General features: G+C 44.6%; 1 protein-coding gene and 1 pseudogene across 5 annotated transcripts in view; one reads left to right on the forward strand and one right to left on the reverse strand.

Moving 5' to 3' along the window:
• Positions 1-13913, reverse strand: part of LOC309605602 (large ribosomal subunit protein eL42 pseudogene) — a 621562-nt pseudogene that overhangs the window by 161108 nt on the left and 446541 nt on the right. The gene's annotated exons all lie outside the window — the stretch shown is intronic.
• Positions 1-13913, forward strand: part of IRAG1 (inositol 1,4,5-triphosphate receptor associated 1) — a 149301-nt gene that overhangs the window by 128625 nt on the left and 6763 nt on the right. For all 4 annotated transcript variants that reach the window (XM_082341467.1, XM_082341469.1, XM_082341466.1 and 1 more), the window contains 3 exons: positions 1099-1163; positions 10806-10925; positions 12264-12395. In XM_082341467.1, coding sequence (XP_082197593.1) covers positions 1099-1163; positions 10806-10925; positions 12264-12395 — 317 coding nt within the window. The remainder of the gene's footprint in view (positions 1-1098; positions 1164-10805; positions 10926-12263; positions 12396-13913) is intronic.

Consider the following 13913-nt stretch of genomic DNA (forward strand, 5'->3'; position numbering starts at 1 on the left):
GGTTAATCCTACCTAAAACTCTTTAATTATTTCTCCAATTGTTTCTATATGCCCTGTCCCTGACCAGCACTATTCTATAAGGAACCAATCTGACTGTGTAAGCAATAAAGTGGATTCAAGCTCTACCATAGTACTAATAGGTAGCAATAACTCTTAAACTTCTTTCACCTCTTCCTGCCTTGAGCATTTCAATCATCTATGAAATCAGCATAAACTCCCAAGTGACTCACTAAAATAAACCAATCTGAAAAAAATTTTTTTGAAAAGGAGCTTCAGGAGAGCTAGTTAGTGGATTTAAAAGGGACTATTTCCCATTCTATACTAAATGTATAATGTGGCTTCCAAATATATATATTCCTTTAGACTAGGGGTTAGCAATCAGGGTTATCCATTAAAATCACATAGGGTGAAAAAAAAAAAAAAATCACATAGGGTACTTCTAAAACATTCAGTGCCTAGGCCCCAACCCAAGATTGTGGATTGGATCGGTACTTTAAGAAAATATCCCCCAGGCGATTTTAACATGCAGGCAGAGTTGAAAGCCATTGCTTAAACCAAATCCATTGCAGCGAAACAACGTGGTGTTCCTGGGGAATTTATTATAAAGAAATTTCTGATGCCTTGAGCTTTTAGTAATGGCAGGTATCTCCTGAGAGTTGTGCTTGGAACTGTATCTCAAGGGCAGTGATGGGCTTGTGTGAATCCATCCCAGGGGCCTTGGGACCTGCATTTGGTAGGAGCCTCCCTGGTATTTAGTCCAAGTCAGTAAACAGGGAATAGAGAGAAACCGATGGCTCCCCTCCAGAATGGAGGCTCAAGATGTAAACTCTTTTCCTCACTCAAGGACACTTGGAAGAGGAGAAGGAAAAAGTGCATATTGCCTGTGCCCCAGAGGGAAAGAACACCCAGGAAAGGAGGGCAGAGAAGGCCTGAGGAAGGGCCAGTGCCTGGGCTCAGATGCAGATTGGAAAGCTTGGGGAGGGGGAAGGGGAAAGAGGAGCAGCGGAAACCCCTCCCCGGCATCATCGGAGACTTGTCGGCCCTGGCTTCTTCCTTCCTAGCTGATCCTCGATTCTCTGTCTCCTGTTTTCCATTCAGTCAGAATCACCCAATGGGAAAGGCAACCCACCTGTCACCTCAGCACTGCCTGCACTTTTGGAAAAGTAAGTATGTCCCTTTTCCTCTTAACTTTGGGGATCTCTGAGGAAAATTTCCCCAACTCACCTTTCCCCCCGACCTCACTCCCAAAATGCGATGGAAAGCAAATTAGGTTCTAGGGGAAATGAATGGGACTCTGAGACCCACAAAGGTTTCAGACCCAGTTTGCAAAATTCCTGGACCAGGAAGATGCTGCAGCTGAGTCCAAGTGTGCCTCAATCCCAGAAGAGCCCAGAGGGGACAGAAGCCTTCTTTATTCAATGGGATCCTTTGGGCTACAGATACAAGGAAGCCCCAACTCAAAGGGGTTTAAATAGTAGGTCCACAGATGAGGCTTTTCCAGATGTGGCACAGCAAGGCCCCAGCTCAACCTCTACAATTTCCTTTTCTCTGCCCAGTTTGTATGTTGACTTCATCAGCAGGTTTGTGGCAAATGGCTACTAGTTCCAGGTATTTCATCCAGACATGACAACATCTAGAGGAAGAAAGGGACCATCTCTTTCCATGTTTCTTTCTTAGGAATGAACTCAGAAATCTTTTTTCAGTCTTCCTTCTTATCTTGTTAGCAAATTTGGAACACACTCCCTTTCTAAACCAATCACAGGCTTTAGGAATGAAATTGTCATCATGGGCTTAAACTATGCCCTAGAGATGGGAAGAGCGCGTCAGCTTCCCATTGACCAAAATGGCTCCATGAAGAAGAGTAAATTCATGAGCAAAATCACGTTGCTTTTAGGAAGTAAGAGGGAGAGTGGGTATTGGATTCGCAACAAACAGTGTCTGCTACGCCTAACTTTTCTAGGCACCTATGCAATTTGCAGGTCTTTTTATCCTCAGCCAAAGCAAGGCAGGCTATTTCTACATACTCAGAGGAACTTACAGCTTGCTTTTCCAGTTCTTTCATTTGCTTGCTGGAAAACATCTGGATCACAGCTGCCACCTCTCAGAACTTTCCCCGTGTGTCTTTCCTCATTTGGTAAAACGTACACCTCTATTCTTCCTTCTTCCTTGCCTTGAGACAGCTTTAGTCCTTCATTTTTAATTGATGTTAGAATAGTTTTGCTTGACCTGGAAAGGAATGTCTGTGTTGGGCCCCTTTTTTAGTACAGACAAACTCCCAGCTCCCCACCCCCAGACTCAGCCTGTTTTCCTCACCTCTCAGAATATGCAACCACCAACCTATCATTCAGTGACTCTCCCCCCCATTAATCTTGACGTTTGCGAGGCAATTCCTCACTTTGCCACCTCACCCCGAGAAAGCTAACAAGTTCTTCATGTTGTGTAGGGTGCTTTTGTTTGTTTCTTTGTTTCCTTGTTTTCTTGATCACTACAGGGACATTGTAAAAGGGTGACAAACTAATAACCACGTGGAAGTAACTGAGGCTACAGAATCTTACCAAGTCCCTAAAGTCATAGTGTCTAGTCCATGGTCTCTGAGTTTCTCCAGAAATGGTCATCTGATGCCCTGAGTGAGAAGCACACTGAAATTCTCCCTTCCAGTCCTGCCTTTGGATGCACCAACCCCTTCTTCCCAACAAGGCTCCATTCCTACCTGTCGACCTGCAGAGCAAGTCAAGGCAGAAAATCTATGTCCCCTCTCTCCCCAGCAGACTCTCATGATGGGGCAGGACCTGGACTCTGTAGAACGAATGCTCAGGCCTGCTGAGAGCTTCCATCTGAGGCAGTGGAGGTCATCAAGAACCTGAACTATCCTTGGTAGGAGCAAGCGAGGTGCAAAACTGGGGACAGCTGACAGCAGCCCTGAATCAGGAGTGGCAACGAATGAGGATCAATGGTGGCAGCACCATTCCAGGGATTTAGAACCAGGAGAGATAGGGACAGAGTGAAGATTGAGACAAGTCAAGCAAGAAGCTGTCTGCTGCTCATTCTTTTTTTTTTTTTTTAAATTTTTATTTATTTATTTATTTTTAATTTATGGCTATGTTGGATCTTCGTTTCTGCGCGAGGGCTTTCTCTAGTTGTGGCAAGTGGGGGCCACTCCTCATTGCTGTGCGCGGGCCTCCCACTATCGCGGCCTCTCTTGTTGCGGAGCACAGGCTCCAGACGCGCAGGCTCAGTAGTTGTGGTTCACGGGCCCAGCTGCTCCGCGGCATGTGGGATCCTCCCAGACCAGGGCTCGAACCCGCGTCCCCTGCACTAGCAGGCAGATTCCCAACCACTGCGCCACCAGGGAAGCCCTGCTGCTCATTCTTATGGGCTATTCAGAGAGACCACCATGATACATTACCCATGCTGTAGTTGACTTTCCTGTTGGGAATACACCCAGCCTATAAAGATGGCTGCAAAAAGGGGAGGGGATGTTCAAAGGAGGAGGGATTCAGACTAACAACAGCTTCCCCCTCTGGATTTCTAAAAGATGCTAAGTAATTTTCATCTAAATTTATGGAACTGGAAATATCGATTGCCAAGAGGCTGACAATGAGACAATCTGTGCATGAAAATGAATTCGTATCTTCCATTCTAACAGAAATACAGTTGATCCTAGCCACATTTACCATACCGTTAAAGAGAAATAATGCATTATGTGTTAATATGCATTGCTTTCTAAATTGCTGTATTTAAATGATCTCACATTTCCCTAAGCATACAGTGACTAAGCAGGTAGGGAATTGGCTAAGTACATGAAAGATGATGAGAAGATCATACTGCCTGTGGATACTTCACAAGCAAATACCTAACTGCAGACTGCACTCCCAACATAACTTGAGAGAATTCTTAACCTTGTTCTTGCAGGTCACTTCATAATAACCTGTTCTTCACCTCAACAAGGGTCTAGGAACCTGTAGATTTAGAGAAAAATATAGAGAGTGATATTTAAAATTAGTATTAAAGATTAAAATAGAACAAGTTTCAAGAACAGTTTCATAAGTAGAAAAAGCTATTTATTCATGATCTTTCATTTTTCATTCCTTCAACAATTAATAACCAAGAGCCAGGCACCTAGAATGCACTCAAGGAGCTCATGGTATAATGGGAAAGACAGATGGGGAACAGCCTATTGTAATACAATGTGATGGGTGATATCAGAAGGAAGTACAGGTTACCAAGGGAATAAGACACAAGAAAATGAACACTCAACCCAGTTTTGGTATGGGGGGTGAGGGGACGGAGGCTTAGAAAATGTTTCCTCTAGGAATTTACTTTAAAAGTGAAACATGGGGCTTCCCTGGTGGCGCAGTGGTTGAGAATCTGCCTGCCAATGCAGGGGACACGGGTTCGAGCCCTGGTCTGGGAAGATCCCACATGCCGCGGAGCAACTGGGCCCGTGAGCCACAGTTACTGAGCTTGCGCGTCTGGAGCTTGTGCTCCACAGCAAGAGAGGCCACGACAGTGAGAGGCCCACGCACCGCGATGAAGAGTGGCCCCCGCCTGCCACAACTAGAGAAAGCCCTCACACAGAAACGAAGACCCAACACAGCCAAAAATAAATAAATTAATTAATTAATTAAAAAAAAAAAAGTGAAACATGAAGGTTATATAGTTAACCAGGTGAATAGGAGGTTAACAACATTCCATGCTCTAAGGCAAGAAAGTATGGAGTAGTCAAGGAACACTACTGATGATTTATCACATGCTTACAATACTTATTATTTATTACATGCTTACTTTTTGCCAAATGATGTTCTAATTGCTTTACATTAATGATCTCATTTAATTCTTACAATAATACCATGAGGCAGGTATATTACTAATATCTTTATTTTATAGATGAGGAAACTGAAACTCAGTGAAATCATCACTTGCCTGAAGTTACACAGCTAGTAGATAGCAGAATTCTTGTGCTTAACCTCTTAATAGACCCTTAACTGGAAGAACAGAAAGAAGTTCAGTGTGACTGGTGAGAAGAGAGTGGATTTAAGAGCAATTTTTGCAAAAGCTCCTGTGAGCTATTGTGAAAGAACCTGGTGACTGCCTGGCTGTGGAGTGGAGGGCAGAGTGGGTGGGAGCAGAGGGTGTACACAGAGCCATTCACTGAGGGATCAACACCATCGTAGACGTGGATGGTGCACAGGGCTGGTTTCATAAGGGGGGCCATTATACTGCTATATCACAGAGCAACTTTTCACTATAATCTGTAAAATAACCATTTGGTACACTTTTGGAGCCCTCAAGATAAATTGCTTAAAGGTTTTATATGACATTAAATATATACAGTAAACAACTCCCCTTTGCTGATAGTATTCTGGAATGGATTAGCCCTCAATCAACTAGTAGTGGACCCCAGAAACCTGGGATTGAGTAACAGAGATTAAGGAAGCTATTGTAGCTCAGGTCCCCCCAGGCTGGGCTTGTCTGAGGGAGCTTTGGCAGTGGGGGTGGCTTAGAGACCTAGATGAGCCCGAGAAGGTAAGATCTGTCCATTGGAAAGGATTGGAGTCACTTTCAAATATTGTTAACCATGTGGAAAAAATAGACTCTACTATATTTGCAGGTCACACAACACATTTTGATTAAACAACCCCTCATGTTACTGAGAGCTGAGCACAATGACAAACGTTTTTGACCCAGTGGACATGAGAGAACAATGAGCCTCATTCTAATTAATCATCCCCAAAAGAAAGCATGCAAGAGTATGGGCTAGGAATAGATGCCAAGATCCATGAGTGTCTGGCCCAGAAGTCCTTAGGTGGGCACAAGCTGTACTCAGCTCCATGTTTATAGGCATGCATAGGGATTCCTTCAGCTCAACCCAAGCACTGAGTTCTCAGGAAATAGTCATTTACATAGAGGACCTGCCCATTTTGTAAGATTAACGGGCAGGGATGAGATGAGCCACGGTGAAGTCAATACAACTCAGCAAACAATTAAAGTCACTTATTATGTGCCAAGCACCATTCAAACTGAAACACAGTCTGTCTCCCTGCAATCACAGTCATATGGAGAGTCTTTAAAATGCATAGGGAGAAAATTGCAGATAGTTGGAGAAGATATTTAAGAAACTATAAGCTCAGTCTAAGGGTCAGGAAATAATAGTAAACATTTTACACTCTACCATATTTCATAAAATAATTGCTTTCCCTACCCTTGGCTGTAGCTGTGTTTTTCTGCTCTTGTTCCAGTCGTTAGGACAAATAGGAAACTGCACATTAGGCAAAGATCGCATGGAAGGGAGTGGATAATGTAATTTTAAAAAGGAGAAATGTTATGAATAGCTGATATTTTTAGAGCGTTATCTTTCTTGTTCACAATGGGTTTTGGTTTCCAGCCTGATGAAATGTAAATTTTACAAGGTCTGAGGGAAACTAAGACATGTGAAACTGATGCCAAGAATGAGGAGACTCACTCATAAAGCCTGTCTGAGAGGTTGGGGAGGGTGGCAGCTGTGATCTTTCAGAGTCCTGGCTGAAAAGCTCTGCTCGCTGTTCTGTCTTGTTCAAGGGCTCCTCCATGACAAGACTCCCACTGGGATTCCAGACACCTAGGTGAGCTGCAGGATTTATAGAGAAGGCATGACCATCAGGATATTTCCTTTAAACTCATGATTTCATACCTCAAATGGGCTCCCAGCTCCATCAGCCATACTACTATGATCTTCTAGCACGTTTGTCCCCCCACCTCCACCCCATGATTCTTACACCTTCTCTTCCCTCCTCAAGCCTTCCTAGACCTCCCTACCTCTCACTTTTAGCAGATGACCTTGTCTTCCATTTTATAGAGAAAATTTAAGCTATCAGATAGGAGGATCCCTCTCATCTTCCTTTGCCAAACTCCCAGCCCACCATCTTCATTTCCTTCCTCCCTTTGTTATGACCAAGGAGAAGTTTCTCCACCTTTCTAAGGTATGTCCCTACTCTCTTTTTTCAAAGAATTTATTCCTTTGGTCCTCCCTTTTCTCTCATCCCCTCTACTGGATCATTTCTATCCACATTCAAATGTGCTTTCATCCCTTGACCCACTTTTTCAGCTACGTGTTCCCCTGACACAGTCTTCTATTCCCTGTCCTTGTCAAATTCCTGTCTACGTCTTCCCCCTCCTCACCTCCCATTCTTCCCTCACCCCATTCCAATCTGTCTTTACTCCTACCGTGTAACCAAAGTTCCTCTTGACCTCCATGTTATCCAATCCAGTAGTTGCCTTTTCTGTACTCATCTGACTCGGGCTCTCAAAAGTGTGTGTGACACACTTAATGCTCCCTCCTTGACACGCTCTCCTTTTGTTATCAAATGGGGGTCCCACTGCGCGCTGCTTACAAAATCACTACTCACAAATGGTAGAAAGGAAAGGTGCCTTTAATCAGAATGCTGGCAATCTGGGGAGATGGTGGACTCAGTGTCCCCAAAACCACCTCCAAAGATTCTGCTCAGCCATGAAACTTTTAAAGGGAAGGAGGGAAGTAATCTCAGTTAATCATTGGGATGGGGGTCAGAGTGGTCACCATCCCCCGACTGTATGCAGGCTCGTTCACTCTAGATGTTATCTTGTTCACACAGTTTGGTCACACGGTTTGTTTGGGAGATTACTGAAGGGGAAGCTAGGGAAGAGATCTGGTCATCTGTTAAGTACTTATTCTTCATTTCTACCTCTTTGATCTACGGAAAGAACCAACAAGTTAGGCAAGGTATCGTGTAATTAAAAGATTTGAAAGGTGTGCTTGAGCTGGAGATGAGTAGAGCATGGGGGTGCCTGGCTTAAAAGGGGTAAGAGACCTGTACTCAGAAAACTATAAGTTACTGATGAAAGAAATCAAAGACGACACAAACAGATGGAGAGATATACCATGTTCTTGGATCGGAAGAATCAATATTGTGAAAATGACTATACTACCCAAAGCAATCTACAGATTCAATGCAATCCCTATCAAATTACCAAGGATATTTTTCACAGAATTAGAACAAAAAATTTTACCTTTTGTATGGAAACACAAAAGACCCCGAATAGTGAAAACAATCTTGAGAAAGAAAAACGAAGCTGGAGGAATCAGGTTCCCTGACTTCAGACTATACTACAAAGCTACAGTAATCAAGACAATATGGTACTGGCACAAAAACAGAAATATAGATCAATGGAACAGGATAGAAAGTCCAGAGATAAACCCATGCACCTATGGTCACCTAATCAATGACAAAGGAGGCAACAATAAACAATGGAGAAAAGACAGTCTCTTCAATAAGTGGCACTGGGAAAACTGGACAGCTACATGTAAAAGAATGAAATTAGAACACTCCCTAACACCATACACAAAAATAAACTCAAAATGGATTAAAGACCTAAATGTAAGGCTGGACACTATAAAACTCTTAGAGGAAAACATAGGCAAAACACTCTTTGACATAAATCGCAACAAGATCTTTTTTGACCCACCTCCTAGAGTAATGAAAATAAAAATAAACAAATGGGACCTAATGAAACTTAAAAGCTTTTGCACAGCAAAGGAAACCACAAACAAGATGAAAAGACAATCCTCAGAATGGGAGAAAATATTTGCAAAGGAAGCAACTGGCAAGGGATTAATCTCCAAAATATACCAGCAGCTCATGCAGCTCAATATCAAAAAACAAACAACCCAACCAAAAAATGTGCAGAAGACCTAAATAGACATTTCCCCAAAGAAGACACACAGATGGCCAAGAGGCACATGAAAAGATGCTCAGCATCACTAATTATTAGAGAAATGCAAATCAAAACTACAATGAGGTATCACCTCAGACCAGTCAGGATGGCCATCATCAAAAAGTGTACAAACAATAAATGCTGGAGAGGATGTGAAGAAAAGGGAACCCTCCTACATTCTAGGTGAGAATGTAAATTGATACAGCCACTATGGAGAACAGTATGGAGGTGCCTTAAAAAACTAAAAATAGAACTACCATATTACCCAGGAATCCCACTCCTGGGCATATACCCAGAGAAAACCATAATTCCAAAAGATACATGCACCCCAGTGTTCATTGCAGCACTATTTGCAATAGACAGGACATGGAAACAACCTAAATGTCCATCAACAGAGGAATGGATAAAGAAGATGTGGTACATATATACAATGGAATATTACTCAGCCGTAAGAAGGAATGAAACTGTGCCATTTGCAGAGACGTGGATGGACCTAGAGACTGTCATACAGAGTGAAGTAAGTCCGAAAGAGAAAAACAAATATCATATATTAATGCACATATGTGGAATCTGGAAAAATGGTACAGATGAACCTATTTGAGAGAACAAATGTATGGGGGGAAAGGGGGGGTGTGGGATGAACTGGGAGATTGGGATTGACATATATACACTACTATGTATAAAATAGATAAGTAATGAGAACCTACTGTATAGCACAAGGAACTCTACTCAGTGCTCTGTGGTGACCTAAATGGGAAGGAAATCCATAAAAGAGGGGATATATGTATACATATAGCTGATTCACTTTGCTCTACAGCGGAAACGAACACAACATTGTAAAAAATGTTATTCAAAAAAAAAAAATCGTCACAAGGGAAAAAAAAAAGTTAGTTACAATATAGCTTTGCTAAAGTGACAAGAAAATGGGCTTCCTGCTGAGGGCGGTTTCCTGCAAAGAGCTGCTTACACTCTCTCAGCTCCCAGGACTCCATGCGCTCCGGATTCTCCTCTTACTTCTGTGGCTGCTACTTCTCAGCTCCTGCACAGGCTCCTCCTTCTCCACCTGAGCTAAGGACAGAGATGTCTGTGGCTTGGTCCTGGGTCCTCTTCCCATCTTTCCTCATACGATGTCCCCAGACAGTCTTATCCATTCCCCTGACTTTAAATACCATCTATATTCTGAATATCTGCAGCCTAGGGCTCTTCTCTCACTCACTTTGGTATATCCAACTACCAACTTGATGTCTCCACCTGGATACCTCACAGGCATCAAAAATCTTGTCCAGAAGTTAACCCTTACCTCATCGCTCCTCTTCAGTTCCTCAAACATCTCCACATCTTTTGTATCCCAAGGTCTTCACACATCCTGCATCCTCTACCTGGGAGGATCTTCCCTCTGCTATAGATGTGGCTGACTTCTCATCTTTCAGGTCTGTGCTTCAGTTACTCCATCTCTGAGAGGCCTTTTCTGGCCACTCAATCTAAGCAGATTCTCTCCTCATTATTTTCTGTCATTGCACAGAGTTTGTTTCTCTCATAAAAGTTATCACAATTAGTAATTAATTTCATATTTTTTTCTTTCCTTTTTTGGGCATTCTCTCCTGCTGTGCTCCATGTTGGCAAAGACCTTTTCTTTTGTTTTCTAATGTATCCCCAGCACATTACAAGGTGCCTGTGACTTAGCACTGGGTAGATATTTACATGAATGAAGCAGAAGATGGACTACAGAGATGGGATGACTCTGAACGTTTGGTCCACCTCCATCTTCCTCCTCCTAGTGCCCTGGAGCTCCCAATATCTGTCTGTCCACTCAGAGCATCTCCTGGAATAAGAATAAAAGTGGATTTGAGAGCAGGAGGAAAAAGGCAAGCTGGTGCAGTACTTGATGTCTGGGGGCCTAAGGAGGATTCATGGACTAAGGCCTTTATAAAATCATAAGGTAGCAAGATTGAAATAAATTCAATCCAGAATGAGTTTCCTCACTTCCGGCCAGGAACAGGCCAAAGACATGGTTTGGTCTTCAGAAGTCCCATCTGTCCCTGAAAGGACGCCCTGTACTTCCTTCTTCTTGCTAGTGGGAAGACGAACGGGGACCTGGATTGTGAGGCCTCTGCTTCCGTGCTGACTCCAAGCTGCCTGGAGGGGATTAGCCAGGAGACCAAGGCCAGGATGGAGGAAGAAGCATACAAGAAAGGGTGAGTCAGCCTTCAGCAGCCCTGAGGTCACCTGGCATTGCTCAAAAGATACCTTCCCACGGGCCTTTCCTGTCTCTTAGAGGATTTAGGGAAGCAACCCGTGGCCCTGGGACCTCCTTGCCTGAGTAAGGAACTACATAGGAAAGAGCAGTACTGTTCCACAGGAAAGACAGGAGGAAACGAGGCAAGAGGGTGTGGTTAGATAATGACTAGGCTGCCTTCTTTTTTAGGCCGAAAGCCACCAGAATGATCTGGAAATCAGGGGCCCTGGGTGGGTTCCTCTTGGTGGTGCCTGAGGCTTCCTGACACATGCCCAGAGCAGTCACGCCACTGCCAGCAGTGCCCAGGAGCAGCTGCAGCCCCACATCCTGGACCTGCCCCAGCCATCCCTTCTTCCTGTCAGAGGAGTTCCCTCAACTTCCAACTGCCCCCTTCTCTAATTGAGCTTCAGTAGCACTTTTGGCTCGTTGTCAGTCACTGATGAGGCAGAATACTGAGCAAGGTCCCAGCTGAGCCAGGTAGAGAAGTACCTCTGACCAGGTACCACATCCTGAGCTTCTTTCCCGGTAGCTCCTGAGGGAGATACAGCTTCCCTCTGACGTGGGACCTGTGGGCTTCGGTGTGGTGGCCACCTGCACCGTGGTGGGGTTGCCCCAACCCAACTGTGCTAGCCTTAAACACTCAGCTGTAGGACAAGCAAAAAGTATGTTCAGGGTAATATTAAACCTGGGAGAAGGAAGTCAGAGGGTTTCTCTTGGAAAGCCTGTCTTTTCACCCACACCTGTCCTCTGTACTTAGAATGCAGGGGAGTGAATGCTTCCAGCAGCTTTGTGAACATTTACTGTGAACCTGTGTGCCTCTCACTTTCACAAAGCTTCCCAACAAGCCTGTGTGACAGGTGTCACCTTCCCTAGGTCAAGCCATATGCCTGGCACTTCCTCAAAATGTTCCAACATCCGTGCAATGGGTGCCAGCCTCTCCTTGTTACAGGGGAGGAGCTGAGGCTCCAAGGCCACACAGTCCCTAGCATGCAGTCCTTAGCCCTCCCAAATGGTTTGTAGAAGAATCCAGCCAGGAGACTCTGCACCCATGTTTTTTCCCTGTCTCTTTTGTCACACTTTCACATAAACAGGAAGAATGGCCGAGGGGTGAGGGGAAATCATCCTGACAGGAGCCACCGTGGGATGCGGTGGAGCTTCCCAGCTTTTTCCTATTGTGTGGAACCACAGGAAGTGAGTGCGTAATCATCAGAGGTGCTCAGTGCCTCCTCTAGCAACTCAGGAAAGGATGCTCCGCCCCTGGCCTTTCCAGACTCAATTGTTCGTTGTTGCCTCCCAGATACCAGGAAGGTCTAAAGAAGACCAAGGAGCTTCAAGACCTGAAGGAGGAAGAAGAACAGAAGACCGAGAGCCCTGAGGAAGCTGAAGAGGCAGAAGAAACTGAGGAAGAGGAAAAGGAGCAGAGAAGCAGGTTGGAGCCCTCGCCATTGCTGAAATGGGTCCCAATTCATTTCATTGCACAACATCCCTGGAGGCGCCAGTCCAGGGCAGTTGTGGGTCTAGGGCCCAAGTGAACAGCCAACAGAAACCAAGAGGGCACTCATGTTGGAGGAGGAGGCAAAGGAAATCCCAAAGAGCCCAAATAGTTAATAAGAGGACGTTTGCAAGAGCTGAGGGGTCAGGGGTTGTCAAGGGCTGGGCCGGCAGCAACCAGCAGCTCTCAGGAGCTGAGAAAATGCAAGGGACCACAGTTAGCTCATTGCCCAACCATTCCCATGAAAGAGCCAAGGTCAAGGAAGTTGGCCTGAAGCCCTAGAGGGGAGCTGGGACAGAGAGAACACAGGGAGGTAGGGGATGAACTCAACTTTGTGCCAAAGGTAGTGTCCAACAGGTTCCTTCCATGGTGATCAAACAAGTTTGGTCGTCTGGACGTTGTTTTCACTTTGGTTTGGAAAACTTGGATTTTTCCTTTTTAATATACTTTATATTTCAAGTGCATTTTCCACTAAATCATGAAAGATATATGTAACAGTAGATAAAGGTAATGTAGATCCTGCATCTTGCCCTACCTGTGCCCTATGGATTTAGCGACATAGCGACGTCCTGGATTTTAACGGAAGGCCCCAATTTCTTATATCTGGCCCTCTTATCTCTGTTAGTACATTCAAACCAGAAGTCTTGAATTTTGATTTCTTAAAATGTAGTTACCGCAAACTTGGAACACTTCACCAAAATCATTGTTTTTAGACTCCCAGGTTACCTTGGGGTCCAGGATGGCTTCAGCCAACAATGATCAATTAATCTAATCAGCTGCTACCTTTGGGACAGGGTATGTGTCTGTGCCTCATTGCTGGCAGACTCTGGAAATCACATGCACCCAATGAATAAGGTAATAAAATGTGGATTAGAAGTGAGATGGATGTGCTTCAAAACACATAGGAATGACCAGTAGAGCCTAGTTGGTGGAAGATTCAACCAGAGTGAGAGGTATCAGCCTGCATGAGTCAACCCCAGTGTTCAAGGGGAGAGCTGGAGAAAGGGCTTCACTGCTGGAAACAAACCTGTGCAAGGGCACACCACCTCCCCCAAGGAGAGAAGCCCAGTTTTCACAATGAAAGCACAGTCCCTACTCCAAGCGGCTGGTTCCTATCCTTCTTGGACTTCTGTCCCTCCTGGGTGTCCTCTGCTCTTGTTTTCCAGGCCACCAGACTGTCTTCTCTCCTTTCATGCAGTCAAGCCCAGGCCTGGACTTCAGCCCTTTCTTTGTCTCCCTTCAAAACAGAAACACAGGCTGGGACTTCTAACCCTTCCAAACACTGAGAAAGAACAAAAGAGAACTGAACAGAGAGAGTACATGGAACATAAACAGTCTGGTTTACAAAGCACAGGGCTGGAATCCTTATCTAGCTAATTTGATCTTGGGAGATTGTCCCTCCCATTTCGTGAAATCCCAGAGGAAGTGAGCCTGTGTCCGGCTTCCCCTCTGTCC

Source organism: Balaenoptera borealis (assembly GCF_965194805.1).
Source record: "Balaenoptera borealis genome assembly, chromosome: 11".
NCBI lineage: Eukaryota > Metazoa > Chordata > Mammalia > Artiodactyla > Balaenopteridae > Balaenoptera > Balaenoptera borealis.